Source organism: Sturnus vulgaris, chromosome 14 (assembly GCF_052056855.1).
Source record: "Sturnus vulgaris isolate bStuVul1 chromosome 14, bStuVul1.hap1, whole genome shotgun sequence".
Taxonomy (NCBI): domain Eukaryota; kingdom Metazoa; phylum Chordata; class Aves; order Passeriformes; family Sturnidae; genus Sturnus; species Sturnus vulgaris.
This window is the reverse complement of record NC_142256.1, coordinates 6736619-6757453: the sequence shown is the minus strand read 5'-3', so window position 1 is coordinate 6757453 and position 20835 is coordinate 6736619. Positions and strand designations below refer to the sequence as shown.

Genomic DNA, 20835 nt, shown 5'->3' with positions numbered 1-20835 from the left:
AAAACTGCTAATTTGAACACAGTCTTAAATTCAGAGGTGTTTAAATCACTTTCTGAATTCACTGTATAACTTGGGAAAAATGACAAAAAGTAACATGGAAAAATGATTTAATGGGCAACAGTGTGCCTAGCTTGCCTTTGTTTATATGGGGGACTTGAGTGTGAAACACAATTTAGATGGAGATTTGATTTTATTAATTGCTAGAAATGGTTTGCCTTTGTATATTGATCTTTTTTGACCTTTGTGATTCTAATGATGTATCACTGAATTTCAGCAATATTTTTGGGTTCCTTCCGTTTGCCTTATGAAGAAATAAAAAATATCATTTTAGAGGTGGATGAGGAGAAGCTGAGTGAATCCTTGATTCAGGTATGTGAAAACACCTCTGCTTTTGCTTATAGCTCATTTTTTCCCAGAAAAATGGCAGGAAGGAGAAAGAATTCAAGAGTAACACAGGGTATCAGCTGCAGGGTATCAGTTGTGTTTGATTATTTTTATTTCTGCTTTGAATGTGGTCACATGTAACCCTAAAACTGCCTTCCAAAGGCACTGGTAACAACACAATTCCTTGGAATCCCCCATTCCAAAAGGAAATCTTGGAGAATTCTGATGTTTCAGCTTTGAAAACAAGCTGGAGATGGTTCAGGCTGGTGCATAATGAAATTTCAGGAGGTTTCTTATGGAAGCAGCTCTCACTGGAGAGGCAGAGCTGGTGCAGAGATGAAATTCCTGCTTCCAGTGTTTCAGGACACTGCTGCCACTCCAAACCTTGGAAATCAAACCTGCTTGGTCTCCTCTGGAGCCCCAAATGTCTGAGCAGGAAGGCTGGGATGGGCTCAGCTCCTTTGCATCCCTCCAGGAGGGACGAGTGTGCTCATGGCCCTGAGGTGTGACAGTCCAGGAGCTTGGAAACCCAAAAATCACCCAGATTTAACAACCCCAGCCCTGCTAATTTATGGTGTTGTTTTATTTCACATCATGCACTGATTCAGGTTCCTGCCACCACACCTCAGTTTGTCCTTTCATCCTTCCCTGCCTCCTGTTTGCACCTTTGTCCCCTTCCCCCAAGGTTTTCTAAATTAATTTCTTCTTCCTTTTTTGCACCTGCAGAATGGTTATTCTGGGGACTCTGGTCTAAACTGAGTTGCCTCAGTGTTTGAAAATAAAAGCAAAGTCCTAATTTTATTGAGGACTTGGTTTATTGATCAGAGATGTCAGATCAGATAATTTAGAAACCTTCAGGTTTAGTAAAATCAAAAATCAAGGGAGAGGAACAACCCCAGCTCAGATAGCTCAAGTGCAGAGTAGCTTCATATTGATTTGCTCTACTACAAATGCATTTATTGTTTAGATTTCAACTTATTTACATGTGAAAATATTATATATTAAATGCAAGCTACACTTCTAAAAATGCAATATTTAATGCATTATTTAAAAAAACACATTAAATGCAAATCTACCTTTTTACTGAGTATTTCTTAAAACAAACTGTTATTCAGTCTTAATATCAATATTTTAAATACTTATGAGATTTATGAACCAGTATTTTTATTTTGACACCTCAAGATCATACAATAACTCACAATTTTCTCTGGGATAAGACTGCAAGCAAATTAAACTTTTTCCTGACCTCCTGTATATTTGCCATCCAAAAATCTGTACAATTTTGGGATGTTGAGGGTTTTTTGGTTTTTTTTGTCAGGTATTTTTAAGTGTACTTTGTGCACAGATAATTTGAATGTCTAATGGTTGTCATTTTTCTTTTTTGCTCCTTTTGTCATATTTTACACAGACCAGTTATTTCTTGATTGATATTTAACGAGCATGATGCAACCTTTAGGGCAAAAGGAGATTGCAGAGAGACAAAACTCCTTGGTGCTGTCACACCCTGAAAAATGATACTCTAACCTTTTAATACATTCTTCAAATCAGAGACTGGAGCAGAGCAGTTGATGTCTGTATTAAATAATTACTGCTTTGATTTGTTGATATAACGTTAAATAAAATAAGCGTCCCGTAATTTCCTCCTGCATTTCCATGTTGTGCTATTTTAAGTGATTTTTTTTTTTTTTTTTTTTTAATATCTTAGGTAGTTGAATGTAACAAATTTGATCTAATGCCTTGTTTGTTTTAGAACCTGGTGAAGAATCTTCCTGAGCAGAAAGAACTCAATGCCTTAGCTGAATTAAAGGATGAATATAATGATCTCGCTGAGCCAGAGCAATTTGGAGTTGTGGTATGTATTAATGCAAGGATTAACTGCACAGTTCCATTTTGGCACATAAAGAGAAACAAATTGAGGGATAAAATCTTTTTTTTTTTTTTTTTTTTTTTTAATAAGTTCTGCGGTAGGAAAAAAATAAATAACAATAAAATAATAAAAAAAAAAATCTCTTTAATATGTATTAATAAGGTTCCAGCCAGGGGTGGACCCAGGTGATCCTTAGGGTGCTTTGCAGTGTGAACCCTGTGATTCTGGGTGTGTTTCTGGGTGAAATTACAGTACAGCATTAAAAGCAACAGGCACTCCTGTGCCACACCCCATTTTTTGTCTTTCTGTCTTGCCCTGAATATTTATTGAACAGTTCTGAAAAACCCTCTGCCTTCAAGCAGATCAATCTCCAAAAATCCATGGATACCCCACGGCATTGACAGCTCTGATAAATTTGTTTTGTGAACAGCTGAAAGAGTTAATGTGCCCATATCCATATTTTCTATGCATACACAGATAAAAATCTGTATTTTTACACCCACAGAGCAGCAGGCTGCCTTGGGGAGAGGGGTGAATTTACACTGGAAATGGAAGTGGAGCTTGTCCTGCTCCTTGCAGGGCTCAGTTTTGGGGTGGCTGGGGCCTCTCCTGGCAGGAAATTCCAGAATTTACAGAAATTATTTCATCTATTCTGCTGAGTTCTGTGCCAGCCCTTGGACATCCATTGAGCTCCTGGGCTCCCAAAGGTCTGGGGGGTCTTTAGGAAAAGGAGCTCCTGTTTTCCCTTGCCTTGCTCAGTGTTTATCAAAACTGCACACGGGCTGCCTTTGCTCCTGCTGCATTTCTGACCCTTTAAAATCCATTCAAACACAAACTGAGGCCTCTGAAAAGACTTTTTTTAACCAAAAAGTTCTGATTTGAGCATCATTGGGCTTCAGAAGTGCCTTTGAGTGGTTTTTTTTTAATATTATTTTTTGGTTGGGGAAGTAACAGAATATGATTTGTCCAAATGAGATTTTTGGAGAGGATCTAGAAAATGAAAGATGGTCAGTGGCTTCTTTTGAAAAACTTTAGCCTGTTGATTTCCAGATTTTTAATAAAAGGTGTAAAATCCCAAAAATCTTTCCTTTCCAAACAAAGATGAGGAATTTTGGTACAAGTGGGATACATTGTTAGCCTTGCTGCAAGAAGTTGCCATTTATTGTTCAGTCACAATCTAAAAATCTCTATAAATGCACATTTGCTGCTTTATTTGAAGCAATAATAGCATGCATAGAATATAAATATATCAATGTGCTGTGTGTTTAGATAGATCAAAACTTATCTGTAAGTTTTATCTATGGATATATTATGGGTATATAGAGATATTGTGATTTATATATTATATATATTTTAAAATAATAGTAGAAATGTAATTAGTTCTTAAAATAGTCCATGTATAATAATATTACATAATTAACATATTATGTAATATGTTAATATAATTATGTATTTTAATTATCATATATAATATATTTATGATTAATTAGGTACTGTATTATTAATATAATTATGTATTATAAATATTATATATTATATGTAACATACTTAACATGTAATATATAGTATATAATATATATTATGTATGACATATATAATATGTATTATATATTACATATTACATATTGTTTATTATATATTATAATTAGGTAATATGTTAATAATATAATTAATGATATGAAGAATGTTATTATTTTATAATAACATCATAATTTGATATTTTATGATAGTATTATATATTATTTTCTAGATACACCTATTTCTGGCTATTCCCCCTACCTAGCTATTATCTCAAAGTGAGAAATCCTTTGGGTTTTGTGCAGGGAGAAAATCTGGAGTGTGTTGAAGGGAAAAGCACAATGGGATCAGGCAGGGTGAAGGGATTAGGATAAAGGAAGCCTCTGATATTTGGGAATTCTGTTCAGTTTCCTGCAGAAAATCCACAAAGAAATTGGGAATATTGTGCCCCATGGCCTTGGTTTGAGGGGCTCTGGAGGAATTTCTCCTTTTGGCTGCTGGAAATTCTGTAGAGCTTCACCCTGGTCCTGACTGGGATCATTTCCTGCCCTGCTCCTTCCTTTTACATTTAAAAAAAAAGGAATTAATTTTACATTTAAAAAGAGAATTTTACAATTCCCTTTCACAGACATCCCCCAGCTGCTGTTTCTGGCCTGGGCTGCTCTCCCTGCCTGGGGCTCGTGGATTCCCCATTTTTGGGGTTCCTGCTCTTCCAAGGCTGGGCTTTGCCTTTTCCTTCCTGAAAATCCAGGGGAGTTTTCCCTGATTGCCCAGCCTGGCCACGGTCACTGTCCCAGGGATTTGTGTTTCTCAGGAAACACTGACTAGACAAAGTCGAGAGAGTTTCCAAGTATTTAATGCAACATTAATTAGCAAAAACTGCTTAATCAAACATTTCCAAATGGTGCTGTTTGCCTCATGAAGGAACCAAGTTTCCTGGAGCTTGTTTGCTTATTCAGCTTTACCATCTGCTTTATTAAAAACCAGCACTTTGCCTTCCAGCTCCTGCTTCTGTCTTATTTCCAGAGGCCTTTAATTGCATTATTGGTGCTCAAATGTTGGGTTGGTTTCTCATTTTGATATCACTGAACTCTCCATTAAAGTGGAAGAAATGCAGCTGAACTTCAAGTCTTGACTAAAGTTCTTTTTTCCAATGTGTCAAATTAATTTTGGAGATTCTCATAATAATAACCTTAACTTTGACTTTAGGAATAGCACACAGGCTAAATATTATTTAAAGTGTATCCTCTTATTTTTATGTAAGTTTAGGTGTGTTAATTATTAAGATATGTTAATTGGATAATCACTTTACCCATCAAATTTAATAAAGCTTGGAATAAGTTGCTTAAAATTTGTGTAGAAAAGCCACACTTAGCAAATGATTAACTTAATATTCAGCTGATATGTAAATGAAAATTAGAACTGCATTTTCATTTAGATGAAATGTTAAAATCAATTATATATTGTAATTAATTATTGGAACTTTTTGAAGTTATATCCTGGGATCAAAAAAGGCAACACAACTTCTTACATATATATATATAAAAAAAAGTTTGCATTGATGTTGAAGTAGAGCAAGAAAAAGATGAACTGAATCAGCTTTGTGACATTGACTCAGCTGGGCACAGTCTTATCTCAATTCTACTTGTAGACCTTGTGTTCAAAAGTTCATTTTTTTTTATGCTGTGGGAACAGCTGCAACTTCAGAGAAGAATTGCATTTCCACTTCAGTGCCAGTTGAAGATTTTTACTATTACAAAAGCATAAATGTGACTGAAGAGTTGGATAAACTTGAATATTCTGTGTCCCTTTTGTCCTGTGTCACCAGGTCAGCTGTCATGAGCAGTCCTGGCTGGGGGGAGCTGCTCACATTTATTGCACTTGCATTGCTTTAGAGTCATTCACTCTTTTAAATTGAATTTATTGGCTGCTTGTTTGGCCTCATTGTAATTTTGTGAGCTGCTGCAGAATTAATCTTCCTAGAACGTTTCCAGGGGAAAAAAAGGCAATTTTAATATAGCACAGGTAAGAGGCTAAGTTGTCCTAGTAAGTTGACAAATTTTTATTAGAGGAATGTCAGCTTTTTCTTAGGAAGTGAGGCAAATTTAATTGTGCTTTTTGCCTTTCTCCAATAGCCTTTGATCCTCATTTTAATACAGGGCTTGAGAATTGAATGATGCTAATAAAGCATAAAGAACTGAATAAAGAACTTGATTAGGTGGAGAGTTCACACAAGACCTTTATGAGAGCCCAGAAGGGGAAATAATGCCATGGAGCCCAGCACTGACAGTCAGCTGGAAAAGAAAAAAATCTCCATTTTCTTGTCCCTGTCACTGCTTGCAGTGCAAGTCAGTGCTTGCTGCTGCATGCACCTGTTTGAATGTTTTATTTATTTGACACTAATTTTATTTAGAGCCATAAAGAATTTGAGCTTTCTAAGTGAATGTGGGCTTTGCTTCCTACCTAATTCTAGGAGATTATTCAAAATTCAGGATGTGATCATTCTTTCTCTGGATTTAGAAACAGACCCACAAAAGGGGAAAGCAGGGTAGGGTGGGGCAGGAGGAACTAAAATTGCATTTATGGCCATCTTCTACTGATAAAAAGGGCATTATGTGTATAAAAATGTTCTGGGCTTTAAGGAAACAACCCACACGAAGCAGCTCTTAGGAAATTCTCAAGACAGTTTTAAAATATTATGTAGGTCAGGGAATGAAATTCAAACTTCTTGCTGGGTTGGTGGTCCAAAGCTGATAAATGATCAGTGTTCACTGAAAGAAGAAAGGACACTGCTCTGGAGCTCAAGGATTATTGTTCACAGATGTTTGTGTCACACTCTCCTGTGGGTTTGTACATGTTTTCTTGCACTCTGGTTTTGGGATCTAAAGCTTTCAACGACTTTCTTCTGTGCCATTTTAAGTAAAAACAGCAATTGGAGATTGTTCTACAAAAGTTAAAGCAAATTATGTGATTAATTTTAATTTCCATCTACTGCAGATTAGTGTAAGTAGATCCTTTCAAGGCAGATGTTTTCAGTATGATATTTCTGAAATACAGAATGATTAGAGGAATAATGTTTCAAGACTTTCAATGATTTTGGCTTACAGAGACTCAGAGAGAAATTTGTGACAATGGAGACTTATAAAAAAAGATCACTAGTTGTGCTGAAATGCTTCTTTTCTGATCCTTTCCTCTTCCTTGTTCCAGCCTGATCATAGGAATTGTTTGAGACCATCTGGAGTGCCTTCGTGTTTGTGTTGATTTTAGAATGAATTCATTATTATTCAGGCCACTCAAGTCCTTCCTGGGAAAGTTATTGCTGCTGCTTCTGGTAGCTGTTGGGACGTAACACCAGCAGAAAAATTGTGGTTCCTCAAAGGACCATGGTCAAGTTTTGGCCAGCAGAGACAGGAGCACATCAAAATCTTCCTGTTTTGATAGTCAAGATGTGTGATTTGTCACGTAGCAAAGCTTTTCTCACTCAGTGCTTCAGGAACATCACTGATGCTGAATACACTGGGGAAGAAATCTTTTTTATTCTGCTAAGTAAAATGAGATAGATTTGGAACATAATCATTCTTGCAATTAAATTAAAAATTTTCAAGTGGTTTAAAAATGCTCAGTACATCTTTTTTTCCTAATTTAAATTTCTCCTGTGAATTACGGTGTGCTAAGTGGGAGGAAATAACTCTGATCACTTGTGCAAAATACAAAAGACATGGCCATATTTTGTTACCTAGCCTAGTGAATTTGGTCCTGGGGATTTAAATTAATGAATCAGCATTGTAAATTATTTTCAGTAGCTCTGTTACAATGTCAGGATTTATAACCTCCCATCTTTTTATCAGAGCAGGAAGGAATCAGTCCTGGGCTCCCTTCTGCCAAGTGTGTGAAACACGAAGGTGGAAGGATCCTGGAAATGCAGGAGAGGCAGTGAAATGCAGGAGCTGTAGGATTGCTGTGTGCACAGCATCAGGGTTGTCAATCCAAGCTTTTCTCATAGATAACCATTTGATTTTTTTATGTTTTGCTGTGGTCACCTTTTTATCAGAGCAGGAAGGGCTCCCTTCTGCCAAATGTCTGAAACACCAAGGTGGAAGGATCCTGGGATGGCTGGAAATGCAAGAGAGGCAATGATCTGCACAGCATCAGGGTTTTCAATCCAAGCTTTTCTCATGGATAACCATTTGTTTTTTTCTGTTTTGCTGTGGTCACCTTTTTATCAGAGCAGGAAGGAATCAGTCCTGGGCTCCCTTCTGCCAAGTGTGTGAAACACCAAGGTGGAAGGATCCTGGAAATGCAGGAGCTGTAGGATTGCTGTGTGCACAGCATCAGGGTTGTCAATCCAAGCTTTTCTCATGGATAACCATTTGTGTTTTTCTGTTCTGCTGTGGTTTGTGGTGCAGATGAGCTCGGTGAAGATGCTGCGGGCGCGGCTCAACGGGATCCTGTTCCGGCTCATGTTCGAGGAGCACGTGAACAACATCAAACCCGACATCATGGCAGTGACCCTGGCCTGTGAGGAGCTCAAGAAGAGTGAGAGCTTCAGCAAACTCCTGGAGCTGGTGCTCTTCCTGGGCAACTACATGAACTCTGGCTCCAGAAACGCCCAATCTCTCGGCTTCAACATCAGCTTCCTCTGCAAGGTGAGAGCTGTGACACACCCAAGGGTCCCAAGCAGGGAAGAGCAGAATCCTGTCCTGCCTGCACCTCTGGGTGTGACAATGGGCAGGGAAATGAGGGAGAATTCCCAACATTCCCTGGCTAATTCCAAGTTCTCTTTCTTTTTTTTTTGTTCCTAAGGAAGGTATTTCAGCCTTCGCGCTTGCCTGGCAGAATTTGGGAGCCTTTATTTTTGCTTTCTGTCATAGTAACTTCTGTTTTACACCACTGACTCATTTAGTGCACTTCCTGCCCATGATAAGAGTTTTATAATTTTTTTTTGAGTCAGCTATCAGCAAGGTGGAACATTTTTGGCTGGAACCTGTCTGGGTGCACATTTTTGGCTGGAACAGTTCTGTGTAGATATTTCCATGTGCAGAGCACTTGCATTTCATGATGAGGAATCCTAATGTGATGAATTCACTTCTCAATAAGACCAGAGTTTTGTATTGACTTTTTTTTTTCTGCTTATTTCTTGAACAATCTTAAAATTAATTGTCTGTTTACTGGATGCAGTACTTACATTATACAGCCTAAAAAAAAAAGGGAAGAAAAAACGCAAATATTGATCTGGGATAAATGTTTGGTTTTGGAAAAGAAATGTTTTTACAACAGAGCTGGTCATTTTGTACACAGAGATCTGGTTTTGTTACAACTTTTATTAAAACATGATAAAGAAAATAAAAGAAAGCACAGCTCCAGTCTGGACTGAGCTAGAAGGCTAATGACTGAATAGTAATTGCAAATCCTTAAAAACAGATTATCTCTCTGGATGTTATATTGCAGTGTATGATGTTATTGAAGATAGAAATGCTTTGTAAACAACCTTTGGCAGAAGGCAGAGAACTTAATTTTGTTCAAATGAGAGGCATCAACATCAGAATTCCTGGGATGTATCGAGACTGGCAAGCCAGAGCAGCTCTTGCTGTGCCTGCAGCAGAGCATCTCCATTGCCTGAGCATGGAATGCTCTGTAAAAATAGAAATATGGCAGGAAAAGTGCTCAGGCTGAGGGAGACAACTCTAGTCATTCACTAAAGGGGAAATTTGCTGTGGTTGTTTAATATGGCCAAAGGGTCCAGCTGCTTTTTGAGCCCCCTCAGGAGCTCCAAAATTGTGCTTGGTGGCAATGGAACTGAAAGGCCAGAGGTTTGTTTTAGGGATGTGCAGGTCCAGCTGCTGGTCCTGTGGTGCTGAATTCAAGTGAAAAACCAACAACTGAGTTTGAGTAAAGCTTTTGCAGCGTTCTGGCTGGATCAATGTGTGTTTATGTGTTAAGTGCTGCTCTGTTACTTTTTGTTCCTAGTGCAAATAGAACAAGACAAGCTGTTTATCCAGTCTGAGTATTACTGATGAGGGGACATTTATTGTCCAGCAGCCCTCGTTGTGGGAAAGGGGGGGACAGATTTCTAGGCTAAGAGAAGGTCTATAATCTCATAAAAATCAATAGAGAGCCTTTTTATAGCTGTAATAAAGTGTCACTGCAGTGATGGCTCGTACATGAATTTTTCCTTGCTTTGCCTGTCACCTTTACCCCTCCCACCTGAGAGCTGCATCCAGAAGAACCTGGGAAAGCCCAGCCCCATGCTGGCAGTGGTGGCTCCTGGTGAGATGGGATGGGTTAAATGCTTTACTCTCTGAAAAAGGGAGAGTTTTGTTCTGGTGGTGTTTTTGTGGCTCACAGAAGGAAACATCTGCCTCTGTGTCTCCCTTGATTTGAGTCGTGCTGTGCTGTGCTCTGTGGACCTTGGCCTTGAATCCTTTCCCAAGTTCTGCATCTCGTGGTGTTGACCCTCAAACTGATGCTTCAGCATTCAGCTGGAGCTGCTTTCTGCAGCCCATGCTGACCTACCAATTTATTTCATTTATTTTTAACCTGAATGTGTTATTCCCAAATTCTCTCTCTTGGGCAAAGAAAGGCCATAGACTCAAAACCTGTATTTTAAAATTTGAACACCACAGTGTTAAAAATTTATCCTGAGTCATAGAATGATAGAATATCCTGAGTTAGAGGGGACCCAGGAGGTTCATCCAAGTCCAGCTCCTGGTCTTGTAAGCACAACTTAATGGGCTCTTTTAGCTTTTCATCCACTTGGCTGGAGTGTGTAGAGCAGCAGAAATCAGGCTGAGCCATTAAGTTCTTTACAAGCCAAGGAATGTTATATCTGTTGGGCAAAATTACTGCAAGTAAAAAGCTGAATATAAACAGTATTGCATTTATATGCAAAAAAAAAATTAAAATAATGAGTGAGTTATTGGAATGAGTGTATATTGAATATGAGTATAGGGTGTGAATGCACACTGCCATGCTGGCACCTGTCCAGGTGCTACCTTTCATTTCTATTTTTATGTTTAAATAATATGTGCTAAACTGCACTCAAACAGCACCTGTCTTATTTTTCATGATCAGAGTAGGCTTAGGACTTGAGTTTTAAAGTACAGATGCTGCTTCTAAATAGCAAGCAGATTTATCTATAACCATTGTGTTAAAAATAAAGATGAATATAGCAGAGACTTGTTTCTGATTGGGCCAAAGAAATGAATTTGATCCATTTGTTCAAGATCTAAGTAAGTGTTTACTGTGAGGTGCTAGTACTGACTCTGGTTATGATGTTGCTCTTGGTGGCAAAACATGTTCATGTTGTAATTTGAAAGCAAAATAATTTTGTCCATTTAAAAAAAAAAAGTGCTTTATCCACTCGATGATGTCAGAGAGATCAAAGACTGCAAATCCCACTACTGTTGTTCACAGACAAATTGAAATGCAATTTCTTTTTTCCATGCAGATGTTTAGCCAGTAAATCTACAGTTTTTTTTGGTTTTTTTTCAAGTCAGAAGAACTTCTGTGTATGTAACACATTAAAGCCCTTTAACTGTGTACCATTACTGAGCATTGTTTAGTCTTTAATCGCTGAATTGGTATGAATTAAATTGCTTTCTTAATTGCCTAAATACCTTATATTTTTAAAAGCTTGTTTTTTCCACTGCACTCATTTATTCCTAACAGGGTAATCCTTAAAGCTGAAAGGCCTCTATTAAATTGAACATCGATGGCAAGCCTGTCATGAGGATTATAGAATTAGAACTTCAAGTGATTTAGAGAATGAGAAAACAAATAGGAGATTTTGCACACGCATTTATGTATTCTTCTTAAATAAATCCTTTATTTCATTTGTTGTCTATGTTGTAGCTTACTTCTGGGTAAGAACTGTACTAGATGAGAAAAATGCTGTTAAAACAATTCTTTCCAGATGCATTACTAATTCTCTGTCAAGTCAAGTGTGCTCCTCTCCAACTCTTACATGCACCTACTGTGTGTGTCGCCTTTGTGAATAAGAGGAAATCTCAGCCTGTGCTTGATCTCCCATCAGCTCACACATCCCTTTCCACATCTGCACAAAAATGGGCAAACTCAGACATTTGTTCTCTCATTCTCTTAATTTCGTGATGCTCCTTTGTCTACACTTGTGCACCCTGCCATGGGTTCAGCCATAAGGTTTTAAAGAAATATGTCACTGGTCCTGGATTCTAACAATTAGCTCAGATTTTTATTTTTTAACTAAACCCCCTGATTTCAGCAGTTCATGCACTCAGGCTCATGGAGAACAGATTCCTATCACTTCCAGGAACACTGATTTTATTTCAGGCCACTGAGAAGTGCCTCTACATTCCAAAGAAAACCAGAAATACACATTTACCTGTTGCTGCCCATTGTGCACAGTTTTCCTGCAGCTTTTCATAAATACAACTGCATGCATTAAATTTCCTTTAGCTACAGTCAGGATTACCTTTGCTTTTTGTATTCTGTATTCCAGAAAGGCAGGGGACATTTATTTTGTGACTATAGAATTGGTCTCCAGGTCTTTAGCCTAAGCAGCATGGTTTAGGTTTTCCTCCAAGAAAAAATTCTGGATTTACAGCAAGGAATTAGTTTAATTTGACTGGTCGAAATGCAATTCTGACTGTTTGCATGATGTCCAGCTAGGCAGCATTTCAGGGATTTTTTTTTAGAGATTTGGCCTTTATGGCACTGAAGAAATGTTCTAAATTCAGTTCTGCTTTATTTCTGTTCACAGCTATTTTTAATCTGGGGGATTCTGAACTGGCAATGCTGAAATCTCAGAACTTTATGGACTGTCATCAGGTCTTGTTCCATCAAAATTAATCATCCTTTCTTAAAATATGTCATAGGGCTCCTTTTGCAGTCCTAAATTATGAAGAATTCCAGGAATTTAATTTTTTAAAGAATCTGTTTATTTGCAGGCAACCCATGTAGGTAACTTTTTTTTGGTCTGCAATATTCACTTTATTGAAACATTGTAAGAATTTATTTTTCTGTCTGTTTTCTCCCGTGTTCACTTTTTAGATTCGAGATACGAAATCATCAGATCAGAAAACCACCCTGTTGCATTTCCTGGCAGAAATCTGTGAGGAGAATTACAAGGACATCTTAAAATTCCCAGATGAATTGCAGCACGTTGAGAGTGCAAGCAAAGGTAAGGCAAGAGCCAGAGCACGTCGAGGTAACAGTTGTGTGCTGTGCCATGAAATACTTGCACCGTTTCATTTGGGATTGTAGGATTATGTAACCTGTAGGAATTGGTCATCCATGTGGATTGGGACTTTCTGGTCTTCATTGAGCTGAGGGAAAAACAGGAACAGAGCAACTCCCCTTGTTCTGTAGTAGGCTGTGAAAATAATTCAGTTTATTTCAGTGAGGTGCTTGAAAAGCTCCTGAGTTGTGGCAGCAGTGCAGTGATGGTGCTGAGTGTCCCTCCACAGGGACAGGAGCCTTCCCACACAGAATTCCTCCTTCCCACCCCTGACAGAATAACAAACATGCTCTGCAAAAATCCCACTTGACTTGTGCTGCCCAGGCAAGAATTAATAATTATTTTGGGTCAGGCCAGGCTGGGGGATGTGGTGGCTGAGTTCGTGTGACACAAGCTGTCACACACACGTGGCACTCTTGTTGCTGAGCGTTCTGCTGAGGCAAAAGTAGCTGGTGGGTGAAGATGACACAAATTTTTAATTTGCCCTTTTCATCAGAAGGTAAATGCCTGGCTGAGCACAAGAATGTGAAGGAAGACAGAGGTGAGAAGTACCTGGGTACACATTGCCACCAGCTTGTCCAGCTTTTCACCTGGAAATTCTTGTCTCCCTTTTTCCAGTGTCATCAGTCAGTGTCTCTCTGGAGTGCAGTAATTAGCTCTTAGGCAGATACTTCATTAATTAGGCCATCATTTGCTTTCAGTTTGTGTTCTTCTGTCTCACACTGTGCTGAGAGCAGAGCTCTTGTTTTCCTGAGGACCTGGAACAGTTCATCCATCAACCCAACTCTGCCATTGTTTCACCTCAGATTTCTTCACACTCTGTGTCTTCACACTTTTTTTTTTTGGTTGTTTCTCAGACTTTGCACACACCTTTCCATGGGTTTTTCCTGCATTTAACCTGTGTTTATTTTATTGCTGAAATGTGTCCCTGCCTCACTTTGCTGTGGACAAACTGGGACAGATCTGGGATGATTGGGGTGTCTGTGCAGGGCCAGGAGCTGGGCTCAGTCATCCTTGTGAGCCCTTTCCAGCTCAGGGTACTCTGATTCTATGGACTAACATATTAATTAAATCATTTATGCAAGTAGCAATTTGGCATCTTATCTAAATTCCAAAAGTGTTTTCTGCCACTTGATAATTCTTTTCTCAAGGTGACTTTTAATCTTTTTCTTCCTTTCTTTGTCAAGTCTTCTGGTTTACCAGGCACTTTTGATGATCTTTTATGAATTTTCTTGTGTGGCTGACACTTGACCTCGCAGCTTTGAGATTTTTATAGTTTGATTCAAAGCCTCTGATGTTCTTTAAGTTGACTTCAGGAATTAAACTGAGAGTCAGTAAAGTTTAGTTAAGCTGTAGCATCCTAAACAGAGAAAGCATATTAATGGGAGCAAAGCCTCTAATAAATCTGATGCTTAGAATATATATGAAAAAGATTTTTATTGCAGTGAAATTCGTTTCATTCTGTAAGATAAAAGCTGCATTTCCTATAAACAGCACTGGCTTCTAGCAGAGCATAAATTACTGCTCATTTTTAATGATCAAAACTTCTCTCTCAGCCCTTCTTTGCTTTCTGCAGCAAGGCAGGTTTTTGGCAGAATAAATGGGATTTGTTCAAGTTACATCAAGTGTTCCCCATGGCCCTTCTGGGGTTTGTTAATTGTCACGTTCATCTGCTCTGTCACACTTGGTGCTGCTTCTGTGCAAGGAGGAAATCTGCACTTCCTATTTATTGTTTGGTGTTTTATAAACCAGTGCTTCTGGAGATGGATAATTTGGTTTCTTTTTCCTGTGGGAAGCCTCTTTTGGATATGAGGATGCTAACATCAGTTATTCCTAAAACAGGAAGAAATCTAGCAGCAAATATTATCTCTGCATGAATTTGAAGTAAGGAAATATGAGCTGGGCAGGTGAGTGTCATTCCTTGAGGTGGATGCTGAAACTTTTTAGGCAGAGGCAGCCTTGTAGTTTGAGCTGTGCATAACCTTCCAAAAGCTGCACTTGGCATCTGCAGCTTCTCCTCAATCTTGGCTTCAGATTCTCAGTTCCATGTAAAAAGAAAAGAAAAAAAAATCCTGTTCAGCTTAATTTTTAAAGAATAAAGAACCAGCATCTGAACAACCGCTGGTTTTTTTGTTGTTTTTTTTTTTAACAGAGAGCAGATAAAGCATAAAACTGGATTTTAATATGAAAAGGTCAATGGGATTAGATGAACTGCCCATGCATGTACTAAAATCTTCAATAATCTGATATTAGGTATAATAAAATAGTTGATCTTTTTAAAGATGGAAGATCAACCTGCAGGTTTATGAAAAGTAAAAAATAAATTAGGAAACAGTTTTATTCTGGAAAATACAGGCAAAGGTCAAAGGGATTAACTATCAAGGGATCATTGGAAAAGCATTTCTTCTTCCTGGAAGCAGATGTGAAAGGAAAACCAATCAGCACTCACAAGGCTGTGATGAAGTGCTTTGTTTGATGGCAGCGATTTCCCCCTTCTTCTTTCTTTTTTCCTTTTCTTTTCCTTTTTCTTCTCCCTTTTCTTTCTTTTTCCCTTTTCTTGTCCCTTAGAACCAAGCCCAGCCCTGTTGGCACATTCCTTCTCTTCTCATCCCACCTGCTGCTTTTCATGCTTTTTGCTCTTACCACTTTAGAACCTCAGCTTTTTATTAAATACCTGGAAAATTCCCCATCCCATTTTGGGCCTCAGTCAAATTTCCAAACAAAAACAAGAGGTACCTCACAAGTCAGATATTTCTAGACAGTTAAAAGTATAGTTTGGAATCACTCAGAAAATAAATATATTTTAAAACTTAAGATTTTCCTGAGCGTCAAGCCTCCCAGAAATCATCAAAGTGAAATGAGTAACACACAAAATTAAGATGATTAAAATAAGTTAGCCGTGTATTTTATAACAGCAACTTAATTTTAGATATTAAGAGCAACAGTTTTACCTCCCAGTTCATGATTTAAACCTGGTGCCTGTAAATAATAAAACATAAAAATAAACCAAAGGTATGTCTTCATTTTTTGGATCACATTCTTGCTGGAGCTGTTACCTGCTTGGTCTGGGCAGTCTCAGCAAATTGAGATACATCGAATAGAAATATCTGTGTTTTTTAGTCTCTTTCAGTAAGAAAGGGTTTTTTTGAGCACTTAACACACTGAATTCTTTGCCTGATACAAAGGTGTGCCACTTCACAGTTCTTTTCAAGTGTTTTTGAAAGTAAAATCAAGTGAAAGGTGCCTTGTGGGGGTGAATTAGGTCTGTGCAATGGACTGAAAAATACCAATAACACCAGCCCAGCTCTGTCACTCATGTGGACATGGAAATTTATTTCATTAATTTGCAAGCATATGGTTCTGATGGTTGAGGCATCTCTCTAGAAAGGCCATTAGCAATCAGAAACACTGGGGAATGCAAATGTGTGTGTACTTTTTATTACAAATAATGTAATAAAGTATTAATTTAGAGATTTTATACAGGTACTTCACAGTGATTTAATGGCATCATTTTAGAATGGGGGAAATATTTTAAAACATCCTGTGCCACTGTCACTTTGAAGTAGAGCAATTTAAAGCATGCTCATAAGCAGCAGCCGTTTTTCTGTCAAACAAAACTTTTATAGTTCATTGCAGCAGAAAAAAAAAACAAAAAAAAAACCAAATCTGTGTTTTAGCAGAGAGATCTGCAGCATTTCTACCTTGCCCAGTTGAAATTGCTGAAACAGATTTTTGCCCATTCTGGCCCAGGAGTGGTGGAAGGCACAAAGCTCCCAGACACTTCTGGTGCTCCAGTTCCAAGCCTCAATTTCTCTGCGAGATCCTTTTGGAGCCTCACTGAGGTTCTGGATTGCCTTAAACTCTGCAAAAATTGCTCAGTGAATTCCCCCGGTCTGTGAAGGCTTTGAGGATTTTATTTTTTTTATTTTTTTTAGTTGCTGTCTGTGTGTAATAAATGCTGTACAGAACTGTGGTTGTTCTGCATTCTGGAGCTACATTTTGAAGTTATAATTTGGAATCTCCATTAAGAGCTTTCTGTATGGCTTGCATTTTAAGGCTCTGCTCCTCTCCCTCCAGTCTAAGTATCAAGGGCAAAATGAAAGAACAGTCCAAATGACTCTCATGGGCTGTTGCTTATTAAAGAAATTAAAGCATTTAAGAATTTCTGGCTGTAGTTAAACCAATTCAGAAGTGAGGATTGCTTTAAATGTCTTAAGTTGTGTAATCCATTTAGAATTCCTTAATACAAGCCCCTAGAGAGAGGCAAAAGCTCCAGGATGGCACTTTGTTCTTTCTTCTGCCTGCCTGTGGTCGAATTTGCACTTGGATGGCTGGGAGGGAGTTGTGGCAGTGGGTCAGGCAGTCAGGAAGGGCAGGTTTGAGTTGGATGAAGTTCCCAAGATGTCTGTGAGTTTTCCCATCAGCAGCAGGTTGGTGTGGCAGCAGCTTTGCTCCTTCTCTGTGCATTCCTGGCTCGGTGTTTGTCTCCTCTGCCTCGTTTGCAATTTGTCTGACACCCCTGCTTCAGCCTGCTCATTTAATACAAACTCATTGTGTCATTAGAAGCTCTTTGAAAAAAATAAACTCAACTTCTGAGATCTTGAAAAGACATTTGTAATTCAGTCAACATCAAAGTGGGGCGAGTTTGTGGAGGTGCCAGCCCCCATTGCCAGGAGAGCTGTGCTGATTGCAGAGCTGCTCTCACCCATCACTCCAGTGCTCCTGCCTGCTTTTCTGAAACTGGGACATCAGTTTTCTGCAAGAGCTGTAGTTGTGATGTGAGGAGTCAGTTCAGTGAAGAGCTGATACTGTGCCCTTGTCTGCTGTCAGGGGGGTGAACGTGGGAAGGGCTGCTCCTAAGGGACAGCAGGAGGGTGGCACTCACTGAGACTGAGACTGAATCTCTCATTAAACTCAAACCAGGAGTTATTGCTGGGTTCTCACAAAGGGCTTTTCCATTGGCTCACCCCTGTAAATCTGTTCACCTGGAAAGGTGGAGCACAGCTCTGGCCCTGCCTTCTTCCCCTGCAGAGCTGAGAGCAGAGGCTCTGCTGGGCAAGGAAACCTCAGCATGCAAATCCACGAGTGAAATCTGTTAAAAATTCTGCTTTGCAGCCCCCTCAGATCAAATTCCAGTACACAGTAATAGGATATAAACAAAACATTGCCATTTGGGCAGAGCTGCTCTTAGTCCTAAACTTGAAAGAGTGCAGGGGAGATTCTGTCGGGGTCAAAGTCTGTTCTGCACCATGGATTGGATGTTAAGCACCAGGACTGTGTGTCAGAAACCTTTGCCAGTTTTTGGAAAAGGAGAATGGTGGCTCCTCTGGCTGGGTAAGGTGGGAGCTGTTCTTCCCCTTCGACCCTGAGGTGTTTCAGCATTTATTGTCTTAGCAAATAGAAACTTGCTTGGTACCAATTGAGTAATCAATGCTTGTAATTCCTGCAGATTATGTCCTTGCTCACCCATTTCCCTCCGAACTGCCTCTCATTCCTTTGTGAAAGACTTTCCATCTGCCCTCAGGCAATAAGAAATAAATAGTCATTAGTATGCTTACAATGTAGTTATGGTGCAAATGCTGTCTAGACTTAAAAATCCATGAGTTCATTTGCTTCCTACAGACTTGTTTTTGCTCACTGAAGTAATTTATGTTGTTGGCTTTCACTTAGAGCTTTTTCCAGCTGTGGACATGGCCATCCCAGTTCTGCATCATGATCAGAGACCAGTTAAATTTCTTATGCAAGAGGCACTGCACCTAATCAAAATGTATCATTTCACCTCTTGTTGTGGGGAGGACTCTGCTGCAATCTTATTTTAGAAGGGATTAGTCTGACCTCTGGTGCTATTGCTGTATTAATGTAAATACAAAAAGCTTAGCTTGGCTCCAGGGACCAGCTAGTGCTCACCATCAATGTGAGATTAAGTGCTTGGAGCATTTTCTGGGACTGAACTGCTCTAGCAGACACTCACTAAGCCTTCCTTAGCGTGCAGGCTGCAACTGCTGTCTAAAATAAGTGGATAGGATTGGTTTCAGGGTTGTTTTCAGAGGAGCAATTAGTAGAAGAGAAATAATAAGGTGAAGGAAATTATTACCTTCCATGGCAGAATAATATTGTGCCATCTCTTCAGTGGTGGTGATTTTCTACCGTAATTAAATAATAATATTCAAAATAATCTTTTAATCAGTCCAAGATTTAAGGATGTATGATGGAGTAGCATTCAGTATTTGTGCAGGGACAACATGGATGGATGGATGGATGGAGTTTGTGTTGCTCTGTCACTGACAGGACAAATTCCACATCACCTTGTTCATGTTAGCTCTGTGTGTCACAGTGCTCCTGCACTGAGGTGAAACACAACTTGAACTTCTGTTGGCTTTTTTTCTTTGTCTCATAAATCCTTTTATCCCCAGGGTTTGAGGTGCACTATTCAAGGTGCTGCATTTCCACCTTGCAGGTGCTCTCTGCCAGCCTTTCCTTAGGGCTGAACTAGGGGCCACATCGACACAATTGGGCACAGATTAAGAAATTTTGCTGCCTTTTTTTTCCTCTCTTTGGCCTTGAGGACTGGTCCATATATAGGTTTGGGGGTTTCTGTGGGTTTTTACACAGAGTTTTGGGGAGAACACTGCAGTTCCTCCAGCTGTTTCTCCCACCACCTGCAGGTGTTCACAGAGACTTCAAAAATTCCATCCCTGCCTCTTATTTTTGACACCTTTTCTCAACCTGTTGCCCAAGAATCCACATCATTTCTTTCTGAACTCATTGATGCTTTGTCTTCACCATTCCCTGTGTCAGCCAATTTTCCTGACTCTCCAATTCTCCAACTTTGTGATTTCCTGAGTGCTGCCTTTCCACTGGGGATGGGAATCTCCCCTGTCCTGTGAGGTTGGTTCTTCACTGCTGCTGATTTGTATTAATTTGGAAATTAGCAAACCTTTTATCTTTGCTAATACAAGGAAATAAATGGCCAGGCATCCTTTGGGTTGCTTCCCCTTTTTTTTTGGGGGGGGATCTGCCCATCCTTGAGTGTCTGGGGTTACACACAGGGATTTTTTTCTGGTGGCTGCTGATGCTGGGCTTTGTTTTTTTTATGCTTTCCTCATTTTCTGTACTTGCTGCATGTTCCTGCCTTGACATCAGTTATTTCTGTATTGCATTTAGTTGTTTTTTCTCTCTTCCTGCAACATGAAGTAAATAATATTGGAGTGGCTGCTCCACAGAGGCTTTGTCATTGAGTCCTTGCCACTGAAGGCTAAATTCTGCCTTCCAAGTCCATTTTTGAGAGCAGTTTTGTGAAATTCCTAATTTTCCTGTGGAGTGCTGGGCAGATGGAAGGTGAACAAGCCTCTGTCTTGGAGGAGTGCAGGGGAGAGGCTGCTCAGGGTTTGAAATGGTTTCAAGGAAATGGCTTTGTGCTGCAAGTAGAATTTATGCTTTCATAAATTAAAACCTTGCAAGAGTTTGAAGAAATTTACATTGAATTTCCCTGAAAGTAGAAGGTATTCATGTTGATTCCTTTGCACATTACTGAAGTAGTAAATCTCTAATAAAAGGGTTTATGGGAGGAAATGCAGATATTTTATTATAGTCTATATATATATATGTTCCCTGCTCTGTCATCTTTTGAAATTTGTCTTGCAGAACAACAACTTCATAAATTATCTGAACAGAAACTTGTACATTTGCCTGGGCCAGGGGGAAGAAAAAGTGAACAGAATGGCATATTCTACATTTCTTTTGTTAATTGAGTGTGAATACAGAAGTTAATTATGGGAAGCACAGCTTTAGGGTGCAGCCTTCTTGCTTGGATAGAATTCCTGCTTTCAAAGGTTCCTTCCTGGGGCTTTCT

General features: G+C 39.1%; 1 protein-coding gene across 3 annotated transcripts in view; it reads left to right on the top strand.

The window, feature by feature from the left end:
• DIAPH2 (diaphanous related formin 2) overlaps positions 1-20835 on the top strand; it is a 166297-nt gene that overhangs the window by 56904 nt on the left and 88558 nt on the right. For all 3 annotated transcript variants that reach the window (XM_088173060.1, XM_088173059.1, XM_088173058.1), the window contains 4 exons: positions 275-369; positions 2135-2236; positions 8176-8415; positions 12797-12926. In XM_088173060.1, coding sequence (XP_088029186.1) covers positions 275-369; positions 2135-2236; positions 8176-8415; positions 12797-12926 — 567 coding nt within the window. The remainder of the gene's footprint in view (positions 1-274; positions 370-2134; positions 2237-8175; positions 8416-12796; positions 12927-20835) is intronic.